At 41.5% G+C, this 25,005-nt stretch overlaps 1 protein-coding gene across 5 annotated transcripts in view; it reads right to left on the bottom strand.

Moving 5' to 3' along the window:
* Positions 1 to 25,005, bottom strand: part of SCLT1 (sodium channel and clathrin linker 1) — a 133,225-nt gene that overhangs the window by 33,730 nt on the left and 74,490 nt on the right. For all 5 annotated transcript variants that reach the window (XM_044301018.1, XM_044301042.1, XM_044301051.1 and 2 more), the window contains 2 exons: positions 23,670 to 23,744; positions 22,145 to 22,290 (listed from right to left, as the gene is read on the bottom strand). In XM_044301018.1, coding sequence (XP_044156953.1) covers positions 22,145 to 22,290; positions 23,670 to 23,744 — 221 coding nt within the window. The remainder of the gene's footprint in view (positions 1 to 22,144; positions 22,291 to 23,669; positions 23,745 to 25,005) is intronic.

Here is a 25,005-nt window from a genome sequence, read left to right as displayed (position 1 = left end):
GCTGCCAGAATTTCCAACCATTCAGCCTCCATTATCCCTCCTACCTCCTTCTCCCATTTTGTCATCCTGGATAATGGGTGTTTCATGAGAAACCTATCTAAAAGTAGTCGGTGTACAAACAAAATCATTCATCGGTTTAGTGCACCTGAGCTCAACAATTTGAGGAAGGCATCCTCCAAGCACCTCACAGGGGTATTTCTATGCATGGTGTCAAAAGCGTGCCTGAATTGCAAATACTGATAAAAGCATCTATGAGGCAGATGGAATTCCTCCTGCAACTTACTGAAAGCTTTTTTTATTTATTTATTTTTCACATAACTTTCTTTATTAAAGATCAGAGAATTACAATAAAAATACTGGAAAGACATAAATCTTAACAAATTTTTTATTTTTTTGTAAAATTACCATCCCCGTACCACCCATGATGCGTCCTCCCCTCACCACCACCACCCCCCCCCCCCCCCCCGGTAACAAACAGGGGAGAGATGGGGAGGGCTGGAGAAAAAGAAGGAAGCCTAGGGACTCCAGTCTCCCCAGATTCTGAGCCATTTTTCCTCACTATTTCTCTTCTTATACAAAATATATTCATATCTCTTGTTTGTATTTATCAGATTTAGCTATATAGTCATACTGGGGGGATCTCGCGAAAACCAGGAACAAGCGATCAGCAATCTGGCAAGAAACATTATCTTGTAGAGTAGATTTTTTTTGTATTGCTGACACTCCACCTTAGCAAGATCGCCGAGTACCCAACATTCAGCAGTGAAAGGAATCAATACATTCAGTTTTACCTCTACGTAATCATGAATAGTCTCCCAATATTGTTTTAGCTCTTGACACAGCCAAAACATATGTAAATAATCAGCGTCAGGAATATCACACCTCGGGCAGTTGGAATCTCTCCTAATACCACATCTCTTAAGCCAAAGGGGAGTAACAAAATCTATGTAAGATTTTAAACTGCACCATAACGTGATTAAAATTATGTGAAACCACTTTTAAGTCATGTACTACCTTTTCCTGATCATCCAAGGAAGTCGTTGCACATTCATTTTGCCAAGCCCTCTGTCCTGGAGAGCAGGGATCTTTAAATCGTGCTCTAATAAAATTTTTATAAAGTTGAGAAATCTTCATCCTGTGCTCCAAATTCCCTATCAAGTCATTGAATTGTGTAGAAGTGTGTATTTCAAGCCTATTTTTGTTTTTAATACTTGAAAGTGCAGATCTTAACTGTAAGTAGCGAAACCATAATAGTTTCTGCGACTTTTCTATTTGTGATAATACCGTGTATGAAACTATATCCCCATTACCTACTACCTGTCTAACATATAAAATATTACTTTTTTTGCCAAAATGGATCTCTACCCAACTCAAATAAAGTGTGCATATGCCTATTATACCACAAGAGAGTACATCCAATTGAACCCTTCAATCCAAACCAAAATCTAAAAGAATACCATGACTTCATGAAAAGATTCCTGGCAAATTTGAATTCCTTATCGGGGTCGGTCAATTGATCTGACTCCAATAACGTAAAGAAATTGTCAAATGGAGATCTATTCAGCAAATACCTACAGAGTGGGCTATCCTCCCACTCCCGAAAAAACGAAAGCTGTATAGCTAAAAGGTAACCCTTGAAGCAAGGGAGATAAACTCCTCCCCTCTCCAACGGGTTATACCAATGTTCTTGTTTGAGTCTTACCCGTTTCCTCCCCCAGAGTAGATCATTAATAATTCTTTCTATTAATTTAAAGAACCTATCCCCGATCCAGACTGGAGAATTCCTAAAAACATAAAGTAACTGATGAAATTCTATCGGCCTTTGATAAAGATAGGCGAAGACCTCAACTTGTTTATCAATGGCAATAGGTTAAGCGGGGTAAAATCTTCCACCCTAGGAGAGATTGTAATGCCTAAATACTGAAAGGATTGAGAAATGTTCAATGTATTAAATGGGGCAACCTTCGGAAGTGCAAATTTATCTAAGGGCGTAATCATACTATCTAGAGGCATAAGAGTGTTTTTTTCCCAATTTACCTCCAAGCCCGAAACCTCTCCAAACTGATTCATCATTTGAACAATGTGTAGCAGAGTAAATTGGGTCTGTTGGATATAGAATAAAATATGATCTGCATAAAAAAAAAATACGATCTTCCATTCCTGAAACCTAGAATACTCGGGTCTTGTCTAACTCTTGTCTAACTCTAGCGGCCAGGGGTTCAATATAAATGTCAAATAATAGAGGAGAGAGGGGAAATCCCTGGCGAGTACCTCTGGTCATAAAAAAACTTCTTGTGAGATTACCATTTATATTAAATCTTGCAGTAGGAGATCTATACAGCAGCTTAATCAGGTTACTAAATCTGGGGCCAAAGCCCATCTTGTGAAGCACTCTCCAGAGAAATCCCCACTCAACCCCAACAAAGGCCTTGGAGGCATCAATAGACAGAATGGAAAGTAAAGCCCCTCCAGAGGACTGTAGGTTGGAGAAAAGACGATGCAGGTTATAGTGGGTCCCTTTATTGGGCATAAAAGCATTTTGATCTGGGTGAATAACTGATGTAATAACCCTTGAGAGCCTCAAAGCTAGTATTTTGGACAAAAGTTTAACATCTGTATTAAGAAGAGAAAAAGGTCTATATGACCCCAAATCATTGGGGTCTTTGCTCTTCTTTAATATCACTGTAATCACCGCCTCGGTCATTGTTTCTGGAAGAGCTCCCTCCTTTATTTATTCTAACAGTGTTCTCCACAGATGAGGAAGAACAACCTCCCTATATTTACGATAGAACTCATAAGGGAGTCCATCCAGTCCTGGAGAGGAATTACCAGAACAGGAATCGATTGCCCCTTCTATCTCCTGAAGAGATAGATCCATCTCCAGACATTCCTTTTGACTATCTGCAAGGACTCCAAATATGAGTCGATAATTTCCTCTGAGATCATTCTCCGATTTATATAATTCAGAGAAATAATTTATAAATGTTTCTATTATTCCCTCCTGATCTTCAATAATTGTCCCGTCCGCCATACGAATACTGCGAATCTCTTTATTTGTATCCTGGCTAGCTATTACCCTGGCCAACATCTTCCCGGGACGTCCTGCCTTGAAAAATATTTTTGTCCTTTGAAGAATAACCTCTGTTGCACCTTATCCAAAAGGAAGTTAGAGAACGCCTGGCTAGTCCTTTGCATAGTCTCTCTAGCCTCCTCTGTTTTTAACTTAAAGCCAGCCATTCCCGCCGCAGCAGCTTTCTCTAGTTCTTTCTCTCTCCTTGAATAACATTTCGTTAGATTAAAAATTGTGCTGATAAAGATCCCTCTAGTAACCGCTTTAAAGGCGTCCCAAACATAATGAGATTTAGTTGAATGAAAATTTTTATCCCAGAAAGAAATTATCTCATTTTTTATCTGATTATGATTATCAATTAATAATAACCAATGGGGAGTTAGTCTAAATGGGGGTTTCAATCTAAAATTATTCCTAACCATACATAGCTCTACAAAGAAGGGAACATGATCTGATATAGATCTGGTCTCATATTTAATCCGTTTAATACAATTCAAGTATCCCTTATTTATCAGAGCCAGATCAATTCTAGACATAGAACTTCCCGATTTACTAACGCAAGAGTAAGCTCTTTTTCCTTTGCATAGATATTCCCAGACATCTATGAGGCCCACCTCTTTACAGAACCGCACCAGAAGGGACCCCTGGGACGGGACATAACCATTCCCCCTCCCAGAGATCCTGTCCAACTCAGGGTTCATCACACAGTTAAAGTCCCCATTAACTATTACCAGACACTGAGGCCACTGATCCACAACCGCCATCAAAGATTGCATAGATAACGGAGGAGGGATATAAATGAAGGCCAAAATGCACAACTTCTCATCTAACTTACCATGGAAAAACACATATCTCCCCTGTCTGTCAACCGAAGATGCCAAACACAAAAAATTAATCTATTTATGAATTAAAACAGTAACTCCTCTAGAGTAGCTAGTATATGTAGAGTTGTAGACCCGAGTAGCCCACCTCCCCCCAAATCGGAAAATCGTATCCCGATTAAAATTAGTTTCTACTAGACTAACAATAGCTGGTAAGTGCCTCCTAATTACGTCTAGAACCACTTGTCCCACTTTTTTTTGTCCCCAAGACCCCGAACATTCCAATTAAATATTCTTGTGGTCATTAATTAATCCTAGAGCATCCAATTAATAGAGCCCTCAGGCTTGCCTACGTTCTCCACCTCAAAAAGAAAAGGACGCATAAACCCCCCCCCCTGTACCCCCCTACCTTTGCCTCCCCCTACCCGCCGACCCCAGATCCCCCTTGATCCGCAACAAAAAGTAACAGACCTCTTAACTAGGACCATCCCTCCCCCACACCTCCAAAAAGAAATATCTAATTTGAAACATTATGCCTATCTAGCCAATCAGTCGCCAAGTCTGGAGCATCAAAAAAAAAAAAATCATACACAATCCTTAACTTAGCAGGATACAAAAAGGAATATTTGATATTCTTGCCCTGAAGGCGTTTTTTAACATAAAAAAAAGGTAGGGAGGTTATCCCTGGCTCGCCTAAGGATCATGTCTCTGTCGCAAGTGGCTAGCATCTTAATAATTACAGTCCTTGGCGGCCTCCCTGGAGTAGGTTTACCCCCCAGAATTCGATGTGCCCGTTCAATTAGAAACAATGATGAAAAATGTTCCTTCCCAAAGTTATCAAAAATTATGGATTGTATTGTTCCAACTAGATTTTTATCATCTGAGGATTCTGTTAAACCAATAACTTGGATATTGCATCTTCTTGAGCGATCCTCTAAATCCACAGGTTTTTTTTTCAGGTAGTTGTAATCTTTTTTTAATGTGATGTTCTCCTCTTTTAATCTTTTGACTTCTTGCTCCGAGTCAGTCACTGTGATTTCTAATTCTTTGATTCTATCACGGATCTATGTCAAATCATCTTTTATAATAAGGATGTCTGTCTGCACTGACCCCCAGTTGAACAGCGATATTTTGTATCGCTTTTCCATAATTTTTAACAATGGATAAAATCTCGTCTAGTGGGGAGACATTATCAGTAGGCACCTCCCCGTCTCCACTATGGGGGTCCCCCTCAGGTGCCTCCTCCGATCTTGATTCAGAAGTATTTTTTCTTGTATTAATGTCCTGTCTCCCTTTCAGACCCGACCTGGTACTCAAATTTGGTGACCTTATAAATTGATTGAATTTAGACGACTCTATTTGTTTCGGTCCTGGCTTAAACAAAGTCAGCTCCGCTGAACGTCTGTTCTGTTTGGGGGCCATCTTCTTTTTAATAAAAAAAATATATATATATTTTTTCCTTTTTCTTCTCCCCCTCCTTTTTCTTTCTCTCTCTACTCCACCTTCCCCAATATTGTTTGATTTCCCACTTTTTTTTTTTTTATCCTCTCAACTTCATAGAAGGAGTTAGTTGTTAGTTCAACGGGGAAGTTAGGATTGGGAAACTATCGTCCAGGGGGTACAGTGGGATTAATGAGTACAATTAGGTGAGGCAGAGAGGAAGCAAAAATGAGAAGCAAGAAGCAGGCACAGGGACAACCATAAAAAACGGGGAGATCCAGATAAAGAGGGGGGAAACATGTATCGATCTCACCAATCCTGGGTCTTGTATGGAGATTTCAGTTCAGCTCAGGCCACAACACCAGACCCCTAGGAGCCCGCAAACCTGCAGTACAGACACGAGGACTGGCAGCAAAAGAGCAGCAAAGCGTTCCAGGAGCCGCAAGATGGAATCGGAGCAGACCACCGACACTGCAGAGAGATCACCGCACAAGGTTTCAAAGACCATCCAGGTCGCATCCAAGCCAGGGAGAGCTGCAGCGGAGTCACAGCCAGGTCAGCGGAGTTGCAACTGAAGGAAGTTCAGGAGGGATCCGGACACCCCGAGGGGACACCTCCAGACGCTGTCAGACACAGCTCCTTTTCCATTATACTCCCAACCAAAGGCAGTAAGGGCGGACACAGGCAGGTGGCAATCACGAGCGCTTACGGAGCAGAGAGCGCTCCTGAAGACACAGCGATGGCGGTCCGACACTCGACAGGGTTACCCCTGGCTAGACTCCGGCTACATTGCAGCGCAGCAACACATGCTTCGGTGATGCTCTCATGCTGAGGGAGGGAGGGCGCAACGCTACCCACTCACGTCATCCAACCTCCTGTAGGACTACTGAAAGCTTTAAGAACATTATTCTCCAATACAAGACCCAGTCTAGTTATTCCACTTTTCTCCCACGCCTCAAATCTCTCCAGTACCTTAAATTCTGGGAGCTGATCACTCCTCCATAAAGGAGAGAAAATAGTTTACATTGATATATCCCAAAGCTGTCGTAATCCCCCCGTCCCCCAACAACTCAACAATTGCAGGACTTCGACCTCCAGTAACTCCCCCCCCCCTTCCAGCCACGCCACTAGATCCTTGCATCCCAAGATATGACATAGTATCTGAGTGAAAACATCCCGTCTAGTGGGGTTGTTCCAATATTGCATATGTTGACTTTGTGCCGCCAAATAATAAATCCAGGGGTTTGGCAGAGCTACACCCCCCTCTGTCTTGTTATGTTGCAAAGTTTCCAGTTTAATTCTGGCTTGTCCCTTTTTCCACACTAAGTCTCTGAAGATGGCATTGATCTTATGAAACCTATCCAGGAGAATCCATATGGGGGCATTGTGGAGCACATAAAGTAGCTGGGGCATCAAAATCCTCTTTATCAGGTTTACCCTGCCTATGACCGAGAAAAAAAGTTTACACCAGGCAGATACCTTCTCCTTCAAAGTGGTTAGTAAAGGGAGAAGGTTCAGTTTTTCATAATCGTATACCAATGGAGTGACATCTATCCCGAGTTACTTGAATTGGGGAACGTAGGGAATGGACACTTCCCGGGGAGCGGAGACAGTGGACTGCCCATCTATCAACATCAAGGCGGACTTACCCCAGTTAATGGTGAGGCCAGAAAGGTTACCAAATTCCCTAATTATGTGCATTGCTGCTGTCAAGGAAGTCTCTGTATCCCCCAGAAATAGCAGGGTATCATCTGTATACAGCGCTGTCTTACTCCAGCCCCCCATATATAAACCCCTGTACACTCTGAGAGCATCGCATATGTGCAGGCAGAGGCTCTATGGCTATGGCAAACAACAGGGGAGACAGGGGGCACCCTTGTCTCGTTCCCCTTTCCCCCAAAAATCAACTGTCTTCAAATCCCCCCATTTGCTCTCACTCGGGCCGAGGGTCTAGAATAGACAACCTTAACCCAGTATACAAAGCGGTCTCCAAAGCAAAAAGACCCCATCACTTGCCACAAGCACCTCCACTCCACACCATCAAATGCCTTGGCGGCGTACTACCCTAGACTTTTTATTCACATATTGATAGCCTATTTGTGAATATTCTATATATTTTTTTTTAAACAAAAACTGATTCTCTGGATATCATCATGTCCTTCCATGTATTCTGACAAAAAAACAATGCAACAGCACTCTGCAAACACAAATAACGTACAATAATGCCATAGTTATAGAAAATATTCTGGTGCTAATGCTACATTAATTGAGATTCTTGGCAAATACATTTTATAAAAAATTATTTGGGCCCGTCTGCCAAACATCAAGGCGATCTCTGTAAGATGGGAACCTAACACTAAATACTACCTGTTATAGTGTCATATTGGCCGCCATAAAATACAGGTAGTGCAGGCTCCACATACATGCTGGGTCCACTTTTGGTGCCATAACAGCTTCCATTATATCCAGGGAAAGACATTGTTAGAAAGAGACTGTCATGTACTATATGATGTCTGATTCTCATTTTTTACATTAGTCGTGGGACAACCCCTTTAAGGGAGGTCACAGATTCCTTTTAAAGTTTGGTAGTCACATTGCATTTACTTGCATAAATATTCCTTTAATTGCTGCTCTATCTTCTGACTAACATATAGCCCTTTTTTACATGTTGTGTGAGAATCAGGGGCAGACTGGCCATCGAACCTACAAGGACCAGCCGAGCCCTCCGCACAGCCACCGACCATGGTAAGTAGTGATCAGACTATCCCTTCCTGACTCCTGAATTTAACTGTACTGGGGGCAGTATTTTGTGATGCACCGTTATATTTGGCTCTGCTGGGGTGGTTTAATGTGCGGCAATATGGTACTGCTAGCCCCACCTACTTGAGTTGACCCTGCCTTCTGTCATATAGGCCCCCCTACAATAGGTCCGCTGGTGAGAATCCATAAATGATGGAACTGTAGTGCAAAATCTTTTCAGACATTTGAGAAACTTTGCATTACACAGGAACTATGCACGATTTAAGACAGGACTGGATAAGATGGGATGATGCCTTTAAAAACCTGTCAATGAAAATTCGGCATTTATATGTGTTATGTGTAGACCTACGCGCTTCAGACTACAGGGCGGCTGGACTAATGAGAGGACATGTCGACTCTGTCTATGTGAATTAATTCTGCTACGATTAGGCAACAGTCATTTTATACAGCCAGCAAAGCAGAGGATAAGCTTTATTTTGGAGACGCTTCAATCCTGCTAGGAAATACGTGGTGTCATTACATTATGTATTATGTGCACAGAAGACGGTGAAGCTATTCTCCCAAATGCCTGGGATCAGCAGGCTGTGATCCATGTGCTCTACCTGGGAATAATGTGCTAATCAAAAGTGACTGCGGGGAAAATCAGAATATAATATTGTCATCTCACAGTTACTAATTCAGGACGTGGAACAATAGCTTAAAGTGCGTGAGCTTTGATTTGCATCAGCTCCGAACAGTCAAGCTCTTTAGGTAGTCTGAATCCAGACAGAAAAATATGCCCTTTGGAGAATTACAATTGTAACTGTAATCACAACTTTTCTGAAAAAGAGGTATTACATATAGATTTATGCAGCTGGAAAGCTAAAAGCGCTCATAAAAAAAAGAACCTAGAGAATAAAAAACGGGAAGAAAGAGTCACATAAAAAGGGATAGCAGCCGTAAAAAAGCAAGCTGGAAGTTATGGGCTAATGATATTTTCCTTCTATGACTAAACACATCAGTAAATAAAATACTACAAAGGTGCGAGGACGTCTCACTCATAGTGGTGGGCGAATATATAGAGGAGCCCATATAGACAACCAGAAGCTTTAGAAATCAAAGCACATTGGATTCCTTCTGTTTCCTGAGGGACGCTCAGTGGGGCTGGGATTTTAAGTGGTTTCCTAAAATATAACCGCTTCTCTTCAGCTCCCTTTTTCTAACACCAAAGTTCCATTCAAATAAGCCGTGGCTACATGAGGTGTTTTTTATACTGCAGCTTTATCCAAAGTTTCCGAACATACCTGCTGAAGAGGGAGGCAAAAGGTATACCTGATAGATGGCAAAACTTACCCAGTGGCCTAGATTTCAGGCCATCAAGTGCAAAGACTGTACAACCTAGTAAAAGGGCATCTGCCAGCAGATTTGTATCTAAACTGAACAAAAATATAAAACGCAACACTTTTGGTTTTGCTCCCATTTTGCATGAGCTGAACTCAAAGATCTGAAACATTTTTTTACATACACAAAAGACCCATTACTCTCAAATATTGTTCACAAATCTGTCTAAATCTGTGTTAGTGAGCACTTCTCCTTTGCCGAGATAATCCATCTCACCTCACAGATGTGGCATATCAACGTGCTGATTAGACAGCATGAATATTGCACAGGTGTGCCTTAGACTGCCCACAATAAAAGGCCACTCTGAAATGTGCAGTTTGATCACACAGCACAAGGCCACAGATGTCACAACGTTTGAGGGAGCGTGCAATTGGCATGCTGACTGCAGGAATGTCTACCAGAGCTGTTGCCCGTGCAATGAATGTTAATTTCTCTACCATAAGCAGTCTCCAAAAGGCGTTTCAGAGAATTTGGTAGTACATCCAACCGGCCTCACATGTAACCACACCAGCCCAGGACCACCACATCCAGCATGTTCACCTCCATGATTGTCTGAGACCAGCTACCCGGACAGCTGCAGCAACAATCGGTTTGCATAACCAAAGAATTTCTGCACAAACTGTCAGATACCGTCTCAGGGAAGCTCATCTGCATGCTCATCGTCCTCATCGTGGTCTGGACCTGACTGCAGTTCGTCGCCGTAACCGACTTGAGTGGGCAAATACTCACATTCGATGGCGTCTGGCACGTTGGAGAGGCGTTCTGTTCACGGATGAACAAATAATGATCAGCCGGCACTCCGTAATGAATGGCGTGGTGCTCGCGTCCGAGATAACGATCCCAGGATAATAGCAAAAAGAGACCGGCACTCACTGTTTCTTGAAGAAAGAAAATCTTTGTCACATTAGATCGTGACGCGTTTCGACTCTCGTCTGGAGCCTTTCTCAAACGTGAAGGATATAATACAAGCATTGGTGAACACACGGCATTTAAATAGCCCGCCTAGGCGGAAGTGACATCACATTACCATAGTTACAGAAATCAACATGGGACAGCTGTCCAATTACAATGCAAGGTAATGGAGTTAAATAAAACAAACAGGAAAAAAGGAAAGAAAAGATCCCAGCCGCAATCAATTAGCGATTCCTCTAATAGAAGTTACATAGCAATAGTGCGATTAATTGTAGAGAAGAATTAATGACATAATGATGCTGCTGGGATGTCTTCAAGTTTTCTAAAAGACAAGAGAAAACAAAATAAATAATGTGTTGATTTGCAATTATGGTAGAAACAACATATTACATTAAAGAATAACGCACTGACAAGAAGGTAGAGAATTACAGGAAACTGTGGAGATCATACTCACGGTTCAGGCCTTTGGGCTCTAATGTCTGCAAAGTCATTTAACCCATAATCTCTCATTGGTTGAGAAACAAGCTATTGATGATCTTATTCATGACAACACTCTGATTCTTAAACCTGCTGATAAAGGTGGGGCTCTTGTCCTTATGGACAAAAATTATTATACTGCTGAGATTCTGGGCCAGTTAGCCAATACTGCGGTTTATCAACCATTACTAGGGGATCCTGTTTTTTCCATTAAAAATAAGCTTTGTGCCTTGGTTGATATGTATCTACAAGATAAAACTATAGACCCAAAATTGGGCCGTTTTTTGATTAATCATCATCCTGTCACGCCGGTGTTTTACACACTTCCGAAGATACATAAATCTTTGGATCAGCCCCCTGGTCGACCAATTGTGGCTTTAACAGACTCTATTTTGTCTCCCCCAGCTATCTTATTAGACAAAGTCTTGACACCATTGACTAAAACCATGCCCTCCTTTATCCTTGACACTAATGATTTTCTAAAACAGATTGCTACATTGGCATTACAGGATGATGACTTATTGGTAACGTTTGACGTATGTTCATTATATACTTCCATTGTTCACTCTAAAGGTATACGTGCGGTTGCTTGGTTATTGTCTCTCTCCTCCTACACTTTACGTGAAAAAAAGTTCTTTTTGGATCTATTGGATATTATTTTACATGAGAACTATTTTTTGTTTCAAGATACATTTTACAAACAATGCTGTGGGACCGCGATGGGTTCCAATGCCGCACCGCCGTACGCAAACACATATATGGCGTGGTTTGAGGACCAGTACATTTACTCTAATAGTCTATTTAATTTACACTGCATTTTTTGGCGAAGATTCGTTGACTATGTGTTTTGTGTGTGGCGCAGCGGCATTGGATCCCTTCTAGAGTTTGCTGATTACCTCAACTCAGTGTGGAGTGAACTACAGTTTACACTACATCATGATGATCATAGAATTAGTTTCCTCGATACTGTGGTTATGAAAGGATTGGATGGATCGTTGGTTACAGATTTACATATCAAACATACTGATAGAAATTCACTTTTACATTATTCAAGTAACCATCCTCCTGCTCTTAAAAAGGCATTACCCCACTCACAGTTTCAGAGGGTTCGTCGAATTGTCTCAGAAGCCACTGTCAAGGAAACTCGCCTTGAAGAAATGAGTGACAGGTTCAGACATCGCGGATATCCTATCTCTTTACTGAATCAAGAAAGAGATAAAGCCACTCCTACAGTTAAAAATGTAAAGAGATCCCGTATCCCTTTTATCTCAAAATTTCATCCCTGGATCCAAAAATGCAGATTGATTATTAACCGTCATTGGAATATTTTATCTAGAGCTTATCCCTCTGTTGAAGAATTCCAACACCGGCCACTTATTTGTTATAAACGTAATAAAAATTTACGTGATATGGTGGTGCGGGCTGATATTGGTAGTGCCCATATGGCACAACGTCAAACCACCTTATCTACACCTAAAAAGGGTACTTTTCCCTGCCTAGGCTGCATACACTGTTCTAGTGTGATTAAAGGTGAATTTTTCTCACACCCACACACAGGGAAACAATTTCCCATCCGGGGTTTCTATACTTGCAATAGTAATTTCATTGTATATCTACTTAAGTGTCCCTGCGGCTTACTTTATATAGGCGAAACTTCTATGCGTATGAAAGATCGCTTTTCTAAACATAAGTCTACTATACGTAAAAAGAATTTACTTTTACCAATACCGCATCATTTTGAGCATCACAACCACAACATCTCGCAGTTGCGGTTTCAGATCATAGAACATGTGCCACAACCACGTAGAGGTGGTGATAGGGTTAAGATGTTGAAGAAGCGTGAGTCCTATTGGATTCACACTTTGCAGACATTAGAGCCCAAAGGCCTGAACCGCGAGTATGATCTCCACAGTTTCCTGTAATTCTCTACCTTCTTGTCAGTGCGTTATTCTTTAATGTAATATGTTGTTTCTACCATAATTGCAAATCAACACATTATTTATTTTGTTTTCTCTTGTCTTTTAGAAAACTTGAAGACATCCCAGCAGCATCATTATGTCATTAATTCTTCTCTACAATTAATCGCACTATTGCTATGTAACTTCTATTAGAGGAATCGCTAATTGATTGCGGCTGGGATCTTTTCTTTCCTTTTTCCTGTTTGTTTTATTTAACTCCATTACCTTGCATTGTAATTGGACAGCTGTCCCATGTTGATTTCTGTAACTATGGTAATGTGATGTCACTTCCGCCTAGGCGGGCTATTTAAATGCCGTGTGTTCACCAATGCTTGTATTATATCCTTCACGTTTGAGAAAGGCTCCAGACGAGAGTCGAAACGCGTCACGATCTAATGTGACAATAAAGATTTTCTTTCTTCAAGAAACAGTGAGTGCCGGTCTCTTTTTGCTGTTCACGGATGAGTCCAAGTTTTCACTGTTCAGGGCAGATGGCAGGCAGCGCGTGTGGAGTCGTGTGGGTGAGCGGTTTGCTGACGTTAACGTTGTGGATCGAGTGGCCCATGGAGGCGATGAGGTTATGGTATGGGCAGGCGTATGTTATGGACAACGAACACAGGTACATTTTTTTTTTTGATGGCATTTTGAATGCACAGAGATACTGTGACGAGATCCTGAGGCCCATTGTTGTGCCATTCATTCATGACCATCACCTCATGTTGCAGTATGATAATGCAGGCCCCATATTCCAAAGGATCTGTACACAATTCCTGGAAGCTGAAAACATCCTAGTTATTGCATGGCCAGCATACTCACCGGACATGTCACCCACTGAGCATGTTTTGGATGCTCTGGATCGGCGTATATGACAGCGTGTTCCAGTTCCTGCCAATATTCTGCAACTTCTCATAGCTATTGAAGAGGAGTGGACCAACATTTCACAGGCCACAATCAGCAACCTGATCAACTCTATGCGACGGAGATGTGTTGCACTGCGTGAGACAAATGGTGGCCACACCAGATACTGACTGGTTTTCTGACCCCCCTCCCAGTAAGGCAAAACTGTGCACATTTCAGAGTGGTCTTTTTTTGTGGGCAGTCTAATATGCCCTTGATATGCCACACCTGTGAGGTGGGACGGATTATCTCAGCAAAGGAGATGTGCTCACTAACACAGATTTAGACAGATTTGTGAACAATATTTGAGAGTAATGGGTCTTTTGTGTATGGATTTAGGGATCATTATTTCAGAAGACATAAAGGTATGCAGACAATGTCACAGAGCAGCAGGAAATGCTAGCAGAATGCTTGGGTGTATAGCAAGAGGAATTACCAGTAGAAAGATGGAGGTGCTCATGTCGCTCTACAGAGCACTAGTGAGACCTCATTTGGAGTATTGTGCTCAGTACTGGAGACCATATCTCCAGAAGGATATTGATACTTTGGAGAGAGTTCAGAGAAGAGCTACTAAACTAGTACATGGATTGCAGGATAAAACTTACCAGGAAAGATTAAAGGACCTTAACATGTATAACTTGGAAGAAAGACGAGACAGAGGGGATATGATAGAAACTTTTAAATACATAAAGGGAATCAACAAGGTAAAAGAGGAAAGAATATTTAAAAGAAGAAAAACTGCTACAAGAGAACATAGTTTTAAATTAGAGGGGCAAAGGTTTAAAAGTAATATCAGGAAGTATTACTTTACTGAGAGAGTAGTGGATGCATGGAATAGCCTTCCTGCAGAAGTGGTAGCTGCAAATACAGTGAAGGAGTTTAAGCATGCATGGGATAGGCATAAGGCCATCCTTCATATAAGATAGGGCCAGGGGCTATCCATAGTATTTAGTATATTGGGCAGACTAGATGGGCCAAATGGTTCTTATCTGCCGACACATTCTATGTTTAGATCTTTGAGTTCAACTCAGGCAAAATGGGAGCAAAACCAGTGTTGAGTTAATATTTTTGTTCAGTGTGTGACACTGGCTGACCTGTTACATGTGCTGCTGAAGACATCTGTGTTGGTCCCATGTTCATATGTGCCTGCATTGCTGAGAAAAATGATGTTTTAAAAGATGCAAATGAGGCATTACACCTAAGGCTCTGCTCCCTCAGCAACTGCCTCCCACTCTGCACTTTGATTGAAAGGGTCAGGAAGTGAAAAACATGATCATGCCTGGCGTTGTCAATTACAGTGAAGAGGGTGCGGCAGTTGTAGAGAGAGCCAATTCTCTAGGTGCAATGGTAACACCCCCATTGCTCCTAGAGGCTCATTTGCATATATTAAAAGATCATTTTTCTCAACAATGCAGGCACATATGAACATGGGACCAACACAGATGTCTTCAGCTGCCAAGTGCACATGTAACAGGTCAGCCAGTGTCATAAGTACAAATCTGCTGACAGGTGACCCTTGAAAAGCGGTCTTCCAGGGGAAGGTCTTCTCAAAAGAGGCCAGTAAGCATCATACATGGTCTGAACTCTTGTCTGGATAAGGTGGTGATCTGCTCCAAGAGATGGTCTTTTTTTGGAGAGGTTTTACTTGTACAATGCATTACTGCTAAGCCAAAATTCCAACCTGCATTATAATCCAGAGCTGCATTCATAATTCAGCTGGCTGTTAGAAACAAAACTTGTCATCAGAAACTCACAAAAGGACCTATTACCTCTCCAGAATGTCTGCTTTAGTAAATAATTGCATTCTTCATGCCATATCTATTCTGGAGCATCGTTTCTAACCACTCTGATTTATGTATTTCCTGTGATATTTCTCTTATAAATGAATACATTGACAAGTGGGTGAAACCTTTCCCCTTGTTAAAAGGGCATCGTCAAACACAGCACGATACTGTCAACACTGATTGGACACACCCTCAACTGGTAACACACAGTTGTCAATTTATTTAAAGATTTCTAGTAAAAATAAAAGAGGAATAGCACAATATAGAGTTATAAGAAAAGATGCTCCAGAATTGGTGTTTTATGGGGAATACAAGTATTTGCAAAACTAGCTCAGCTTTAACTGCAGGCTACTGCTGTAAAAACTGCACATGTAAAACACCAAATCATGGAGAGAGGAGAAGGACATATGCTTAAATTCTATCAACATTGGATACATAGTTAAAGAGGACCTCTGCTGACATGTCTGTTTTAGTAACTACTTGGATTCCTAATGCAATACCAATTCTGGAATACCTTTTCTTACAACTTTATGTTTTGCCATTCCTCTATTATTCATGCCGGAAGGTTATGAGTAAAACTACAACTGGGTGTTACCAGTCGGGGGGTGTCCCTGCACACTCTGAGGCCACTTTCACATAGTCAGTGTGAAAGATATGGTCATATAAAATGTACGGGCTATAATGCAATGTATTGAGTGAACTATGTCAGATTTGTAGGATCATATGATATAGCTGATGAAAAGGTTTGTCATTTTCTTGGGGTCAATTGTAGAGAAGTCTTCTGTATTGTATCAGGATGTCTAGAGAATGAGACGTCTGTCTGTACTGTATCAAGATGTCTAGAGAATGAGAAGTCTTCTGTACTGTATCAGGATGTCTAGAGAATGAGACGTCTGTCTGTACTGTATCAAGATGTCTACAGAATGAGAAGTCTTCTGTACTGTATCAGGATGTCTAGAGAATGAGACGTCTGTCTGTACTGTATCAAGATGTCTACAGAATGAGAAGTCTTCTGTACTGTATCAGGATGTCTAGAGAATGAGAAGTCTTCTGTACTGTATCAGGATGTCTAGAGAATGAGAAGTCTTCTGTACTGTATCAGGATGTCTAGAGAATGAGAAGTCTTCTGTACTGTATCAGGATGTCTAGAGAATGAGAAGTCTTCTGTACTGTATCAGGATGTCTAGAGAATGAGAAGTCTTCTGTACTGTATCAGGATGTCTAGAGAATGAGACGTCTGTCTGTACTGTATCAAGATGTCTACAGAATGAGAAGTCTTCTGTACTGTATCAGGATGTCTAGAGAATGAGAAGTCTTCTGTACTGTATCAGGATGTCTAGAGAATGAGAAGTCTTCTGTACTGTATCAGGATGTCTAGAGAATGAGAAGTCTTCTGTACTGTATCAGGATGTCTAGAGAATGAGAAGTCTTCTGTACTGTATCAGGATGTCTAGAGAATGAGAAGTCTTCTGTACTGTATCAGGATGTCTAGAGAATGAGAAGTCTTCTGTACTGTATCAGGATATCTAGAGAATGAGAAGTCTTCTGTACTGTATCAGGATGTCTAGAGAATGAGAAGTCTTCTGTACTGTATCAGGATGTCTAGAGAATGAGAAGTCTTCTGTACTGTATCAGGATGTCTAGAGAATGAGAAGTCTTCTGTACTGTATCAGGATGTCTAGAGAATGAGAAGTCTTCTGTACTGTATCAGGATGTCTAGAGAATGAGAAGTCTTCTGTACTGTATCAGGATGTCTAGAGAATGAGAAGTCTTCTGTACTGTATCAGGATGTCTACAGAATGAGAAGTCTTCTGTACTGTATCAGGATGTCTAGAGAATGAGAAGTCTTCTGTACTGTATCAGGATGTCTAGAGAATGAGAAGTCTTCTGTACTGTATCAGGATGTCTAGAGAATGAGAAGTCTTCTGTACTGTATCAGGATGTCTACAGAAGTGTTTACAGTAACTTACATTTCTGAGGCATCCTGAGGGCAAAATTACTCTCCCATTCATACAACTGGTCGGGGCGTCTCCAGTCCGTGTGATCACATCACAATGTGCAAATGATTGGAGGACAAAGTTGGCATAATAAAATGGAACACTTTTATTCTCCTGGAGCGAGGGAACACGCACACAGATGAAAATCTGGTCTAAAACATGGACAGAATTTGGCACAGGGGACAGGTCCTGGGTGTTTTCCTGGGAAGGAGGTGGCCTGGGAGCACTGGTACCTAAAGGAATTGTATTCTAGTAGCTATAATCAATGATTCTGCATTACTGAAAGGTTATTCTGGGTTGTTATTACATTGTGTAATATTGTTTTGTTGATTGGTTTGATTCTTTAGACGAGGAATCTGTGAAATAGCGCTGTGTTTGGTTAATGATTTAATGGGGTTTCTGTCCCACATATATAGGCTGGGTTATGGTTTGTTAAACATCTGTTTTATTGCTTAAAGTGGTTTCTTCTATGTTACGGTAATTGGTTCATTTGTGTCTTATCAATATTAATGCTGCACAATTGACTGTGTATATAACACATTTTCTCTTTTTTCAATACCCACTTTTGTTGGTGTGCTTTCTTTGCTGACCGTCCCCTAAGAACATACGTAGGAATATTTTTATTGCTCAATATTATTATCTTATGTAATATTAATATATTTCCATCAGTGATTGTGAGCTAAACCCATGAGCAGAGTTCTGTGTTCTAGACCACTGCCTGGTTTTGGCTCATAATCAATGATAGAAATCACTGATCAAACACTGACTGTGTGAAAGCGGCCTTACACTGGCACCACTAGACAATCTCAGGCTATGCAGGACCACACATCTAACTGCTAACACCCAGTTGTACCCTTATTCATAACCTTCTAGGAGGATTAAGAGGGGAAAAACACAACATAGAGCCATAATAGATGCTGCAGAATTGTCATGTCATGTGAAATCCATGTATTCACTAAAACGGACCTGTCAGGAGAGGTGACCTCTTTACGTTTTGCTGAGCCCAGAGATTACCTCCCACCTTTTCACACACATGCAGTTGGCCTCACTTATAAATGCTGTCTCAGGCAGTTTTGATATATAAGACCATGTATTTACAAAGACTAAAGAGACTCAAATACCCATCGCATATATTTCTCTATACTTCTGACGTTACTGTAATCCTGAGAATCTGAACATGTTCGTCCCCTGCTGCCTTGTGCTTTCTCTGGACACCGCTAGACAGAAGAAAAACTTTTTATAACCCTTCACGGACCATACAAATCCATCACGGCATTACAAACAAAATAGAAACCGGACAGATTGATGTGTCTAAAAAAATCATAGCTCTTCAGTGCTGATCTTTATTTATGGTGGATGAAAATGCTTCTCCAGAGCTTCCATCATAAATGACCAAACATGGCGGCTCAGCGCGCTAGTTTCTATTTCAGCCGATGCAATTACAAAATTCTCTCTGCCACTACATTAAAAAAGGACCTGTCAGATTTAGTACATACTTACATTTCCCATAATATAACTGGAGAAACTAATAGCTAACTGTAATAACTCTGTACTGTGCTGTTCTTCTGTTATTCCCAGTAGAAATGTAATAAAAAAATGAATGTTATCATTATCCTTGCCAAAGATCAAAAGGGTCGCTACACAGGATCAGACTGTGTACAGACATACCTGGTAACACCTAGTTTTCAATGTATTCATGATATATAGATGCACAGTATTTTTTGGACTACAAGACTCCCTTAAAGCAGGAAAAAAATCTTGCAGGGGTCCTCAGGAATAAAAAAAAAATGAAAATACTTAAATATTACATTATTATAAATATATTCTCAAATACCTTTCATTAGATATAATGGCTTGTTTTGTCTGGGGAGCAATCATTAGGGGAAAGAAAATGGCCGTTGTCCTATTAGTACACACAAAACCTGTCCTAATCACACAGGAGGACAAGTTACTCCCCAACACTGAGCTAAAGAGCTGCCTCGTCCTCCTCCTCCTCTCTACTTGTCAGGGATTATGAACCTGAATACAGATGATAAGAAATTTAGCTAAATCTCTGTGGAATTTAGTTCATGAGGAGACATAAAATACAGAGGATGGACAGGACATGTTGTGGTAATAGAGACAGTAAACAAGTGCTGCTGCTCATTAGCCACACCTCACCCTCCTCTCATGTCTCCTCATCTTCTCCATTCCCACAGAGATTCACCTGTATTCAGGATCATGATTTCTGACAAGCAGAGCAGAGAGGAGGATGAGGCAGCTCTTTAGCTCAGTGCTGTGAAGTAACTTGTCCTGCTGTGCAATTAGGATAGGTTTTGTGTGTATCGATAGGACGGCGGCCATTTTATTTATCCTAAAGATTGCTCCTTAGACAAAACAAGCCATTCTAAGTAATGAAAGGTATTTGTGAATATATTTATTATAAAATAATATTTAAGTATTTTCATTTTTTTAATTCCTGGAGAACCCCTTTAAAAGTGCCTGCGTCTTATAGTCTACAGTGAGGGTGATCCAGTTTAAATAAGTAGAAAATATTTATTTTCTAGTTCCCTGTTGTCTAAACCTGGGGGTGGGGGGCGTGTCTTATAGTTCGAAAAGTAAGGGTGTGTTTGTGTGTGTGAGTGTGTATATATATATATATATATATATATATATATATATATATATATATATATTTATTTATATTATTAACACTGAAAGCCAAACAAGGCTAATTACCCAAACTTGACCCTGATGGTAATTAGCCTTGTTTGGCTTTCAGTGTTAATAGCATACATTTGCCCATACCCCAATAGGGTCCATTAGGGAATTTTGGTATGTGTGTATATACTATTTATTTTTTTCTCATACATAAAAGTTATTACATGAAGGACCCAATTATTTGTTATAAATATTATAATTATAAAGGTCTACTCCCATTATTACCGACACATATAACATTAGCAAATTATGGTAAAAAATAAAAAGGGGAAGGCGCTTATAGGGGGATATGTATGAACCCTTAGTTGTAAAATTGGATAATTATGCTCACCTTTTTGTGTTGTGCAACCCTAGGCACAATACTAGTGAAGGCGTGTAAATGTGATTGGTCGGTGCTGCCATTGTCATCAGGTCCTCACTTTGAGGGGTAGCAAACCCGCCGGAGGAGTATAAACACTGGAGATGAAAAAAGTGGGGTGCAGGCGAAGTATAGCCTGCGTTGCTCTGACACCTCTTGTCGCAATACTACGACCACAGCAGGATACACGAAATAGAAGCCAGGGTGACAATGTGTCTTGGAGTTATAAGACTCCTTTTTCAAGTCTGTACGATGAAGCGACCGGTCCAGGAGATGTTTAGAGCCTGATCTTCTAGTCAGAACTGCACAGCTTCTCCAATTACATATAACATTAGACCTTTGGGGTCTTACCTACATATGATTACATAAAATGCAACTGGAGTCCGTCACTAAATGTTCACCCATTAAACTATCAGCAATGGTGCTGCATAGAACATTCCCTCTATTGGCGCACGCACCGCCTGTGCGAGATTTGCTGAGGCCTCTCCCTGACGTCAAAGGAGCAGACGCCTGGCACAGCTTACGGGAAGAGCAAGCAGCGGGGAAGCGCTGCATAAGTGTGATATTGGTGGAGAGGGGAGGAAATTCTTGTGGCCTAGGGAAAGTACACAGCGCAGGGATGGGCGGCGGGCATGGGCACTCTGAAAACTAAAGCCTGCCCCCCTGGGCACTGCTTTTCCAGGACATCCACTACAGACAGAAACGACATAAGGTCTGTCTAGCATGCCTGGACAACGTTCTGCTGGCCATTGACGACAGTGTCATGGGGGGAAATTTGGTGACAGACTCCCTTTTAGTGCTTTCTACCAGGATTCTGCTCTGAAAAGTTTTTAATATACTAAAAATGTAACATGTAATTAAAATGGTGAGGGTGACTAAGGACATTATGAGCAGAATTTATGACAAGCTCCTGAGAAAGAAAAGCCATGACATGATATACACAGGATTCGGCATATAACCCCATTTACACTTACAGTGGAATCCAGATATTTTCTGGAGTTTACCCAGAGGGGCTCAATGTGTGAACGCAAACATCCGCAATCTCTGCCCCGGACTTTACCCAGACTTTCTCCCCAGAGCCCTAGAACTAACTCCAGGTCTTGTCCGAGTGAGCGCATGTGTGAAAACAGCAGTAAGTGTTCCAGGAAATCACAGTGGCCCACGCCTAAAGTTCCCACCTCTTGCCTAGGGACCTGGAACATCTCCGGGGTGAAAGGCCAACTCCAGGAAATCTCTGGACATGATAATCCGGAAATATTCTGGAGTTTAGGTGTAAAGCTTATGTAGTAAGATTTAAATGCCTGTTTTTAGAATCTATAATATGCAAAGTCTGCCAAAAATCTCACAATAAACGTATGAGAAGAATAAAAAGTACACCCTGTAACTACAATTTTACCAAATTGCCGAATTTACAGTTTGCATTTTGAAGAGATTTCTTTTACGCTGAAAGCAGGAAGAAAAATGCCCAACCACGAGTGGCCTCATCTGATAATGATGCACAAGGAGGCTAATCTACATCGTCATCTTGGAAACCCTCAGCAGCTCTCGCCTTTCCCCACATATAATTGATAGTTAAAAGGGTTTGCTCACTTGAGCTCCAGTTGTTTCATCTTCTTTTGCACTGCACTCAGACTTATCTTGAGGTCATCTTTTGTGCGTTCTGCAATCAGGCATCGCTGCTGTAGTTCCTCCAGCTTCCTATAATCTTTCTCATTTCCCCGGCCTTCTCGATACACCTGCAACAAGAGATTGGCTCACGTTGGCAATAGATCACCGTGAAGGATTGAAATGTAGTAACTGGAAAAGGGCCAGCAACTTTATACACCGTGTATCAAAAAACACATTTCTATTTGCTTGTATTTTACGTTTTTTGTTTTTTTTTACTAACAATTCCATAGAAGCTTAAATGCGATGTAAAATACAAAGTTACACAAATGGGTCTTGCTGCTGAGGAACAATGGGCATTTGCTTTTCCAGGATCAAAGGGGTTATCCAATTTCTCAAACAGCCCCCCATGTGCTGGGCCCCTCACCCAGTAGGGGCATTTAACATAACAAAGCATGCTTTGCAGGTATTCCTCGTAGTGTACATTGTGTGCCTCAGCCTGTACTATTCCATGTAGCAGACCCCCATCCCCATTCTGGTCCCCCCATCAGTTGCACAGCTATTGGTTGCACTGCTGTAAAGCTCCACCCACTTAGGGGCTGGCAGACTCTATCAGTGGCTAGGAGCCTCCGACGCACATTTCGTCAGATTTGACGAGAGGAAAAGTGCTACATGCACTAATCAAAATGACACCAAAATGACAGATACCACAATGGAACCCTGACGGACCCCGATGTAAGTCAAAAGAACCGGTCAAGTGTTAATGGTATCCATCGCACCACAGATCCAATGGATCGCTATTACATACTAAAGCTGTGACACAAGTATTCGGTAATGACCACATGGCGTGGTTGTGACGAGGCAATAGTGGGCTCTAATGAAATTGATTAGGACTGCACTGTTTCAATGCTTTGTACTGGTAATGTCCACGCTGTATTGCTGACCAACTAAACAGTGCTGTCCTTAGTTTAATCAGAGATCTCTGTATCTCCTATGGCTGCCCAGTACTCAACTCCAGTAAAGCCACATCGCAACAGCGACACAACCATGCCGTGTGGTTGTACCCTTACCGTGGCCTTATATCCAGTGCCTCAAATGAAACCAATTTCTGAGACTGCAAAGAATTTGGGAGGCCAACATTGAAGCTAGCGATTGGCTGCAGCAGTCACATAGGTATATGGGAACATCACCGCTGCAGCAAAGTCAACAAAGACCGTCAGGGACCTTCGGAGTGGTGGTGCTAGAGCGACGGCAGAATTATTAGGCAGGTAAATGTTTTCTTTTTGTTGTTTTTGTATGGCGTTTCATCTCATTTTCAAATATTTTTTTCTGACTTCATAAAATCCTTTTAGACATCTACTGTATCCCACATCAATGAATGATAGCAAATTAGTATTTCTCAATCACTCTCCCCATGGTCCCAAAGATCGGCCCTCACAAAGGAGTACATTAAAGTTAGAACATGTACAAATACAAAAGAAGACTTAATAAAATCTTATTTTTATTTTACCTTTTCCAGTTCTTCCTCTGCAGCTCGCTTGTCTCTTAAGGCACGTTCAGTTAGGCTTTGCTTCTCAGCACTTTCCTTTTTGGAAAAAAAATGAGCATTATCTCAATGAGTAACATAAGAAATGCGTTTCTGTGCGCTCCTCAGGTCGGCCAGACTTGTAATTTATCATGAAAGCTTGCCATCCACATGGACTATGGACAGGATACATACTAACATGGATTCTAGAAGCAAAGTTACAGTTTCAGTAGGAATATCAATCTGTGGCGAATAACAAGATAACTATTACAGCTGTTATGGGGTCTGGAGCAGAGCCCCCAGAAGAACTTTATTTATTTTAGTGGGTAACAAAACACAGTGATCGCTTTCCACCATGTAGCTCCATGATGAGCTTACCCAGCATTGTAGCCTAGGCGATCCTTCACCAAGAGCAAACATTCAGTGTGGTGCCCCCCACATAAACATACCCCTAGGTTTTAAAGGGGTTGTCTCCCTTCAGCAAGTGACATTTATCATGTAGAGAAGGTTAATACAAGCCACTTACTAATATATTGTTATTATCCATATTGCTTCCTTTACTGGCTTGATTCATTTTATCATCAAAATATACACTGCTCATTACCATGGTTACGACCACCCTGCAATCCAGCATTGGTGGCCGTGCCTGCACATTATAGGAAAAAGTGCTTATGCGCACTTCCGCAGTCCCAGCCACCAGAGAATGCAGGGTCCTGCCACCCTTTTTGTAAAGTGGCAAAGTGAGCTTCAGAACGTCAATGGCGACTCCATTTAGGGTACTTTCACACTTGCGGCAAAGTGATCCGGCAAGCAGTTCTGTCGCCGGAACTGCCTGCCGGATACGGAAATCTTCATGCAAACGGACAGCATTTGTAGACGGATCCGAATGCGGATCAGTCTCACAAATGCATTGCAAGAACGGATCCGTTTCTATTCTTTGCGCAGGCATGTGCAGTCCGGAAGGACGGATTCGGCATTGCGGCACGAATACATTCCTATGGAAAAAAATTGCTGGATCCGCCATTCAAGCAAGTGTTATTATCTCCGTCCTGAAAAGTAAAAAAAACTGAACTGAAGACATCCTGATGCATCCTGAATGGATTGCTCTCCCTTCAGAATGCATGGGGATATGCCTGATCAGTTATTTTCCGGTATAGAGCCACTAAGGCTATTTTCACACTAGCGGCAGGACAGATCCGCCGCTCCGTCCCCATTAACTATAATGGGGACAGGGGCGGAGCTCCAGTGCAGCACGGCAGTGCACGGCGAAAGGCCACCGGACTAAAAGTACTGCATATCCGACTTTTCAGCCCGGCGGCCT

The sequence above is a fragment of the Bufo gargarizans genome, chromosome 1, assembly GCF_014858855.1.
Source record: "Bufo gargarizans isolate SCDJY-AF-19 chromosome 1, ASM1485885v1, whole genome shotgun sequence".
Classification (NCBI taxonomy): Eukaryota; Metazoa; Chordata; class Amphibia; order Anura; family Bufonidae; genus Bufo; species Bufo gargarizans.
The sequence above is the reverse complement of the archived record's forward strand: the minus strand, read 5'-3'. Positions and strand labels throughout refer to the sequence as shown.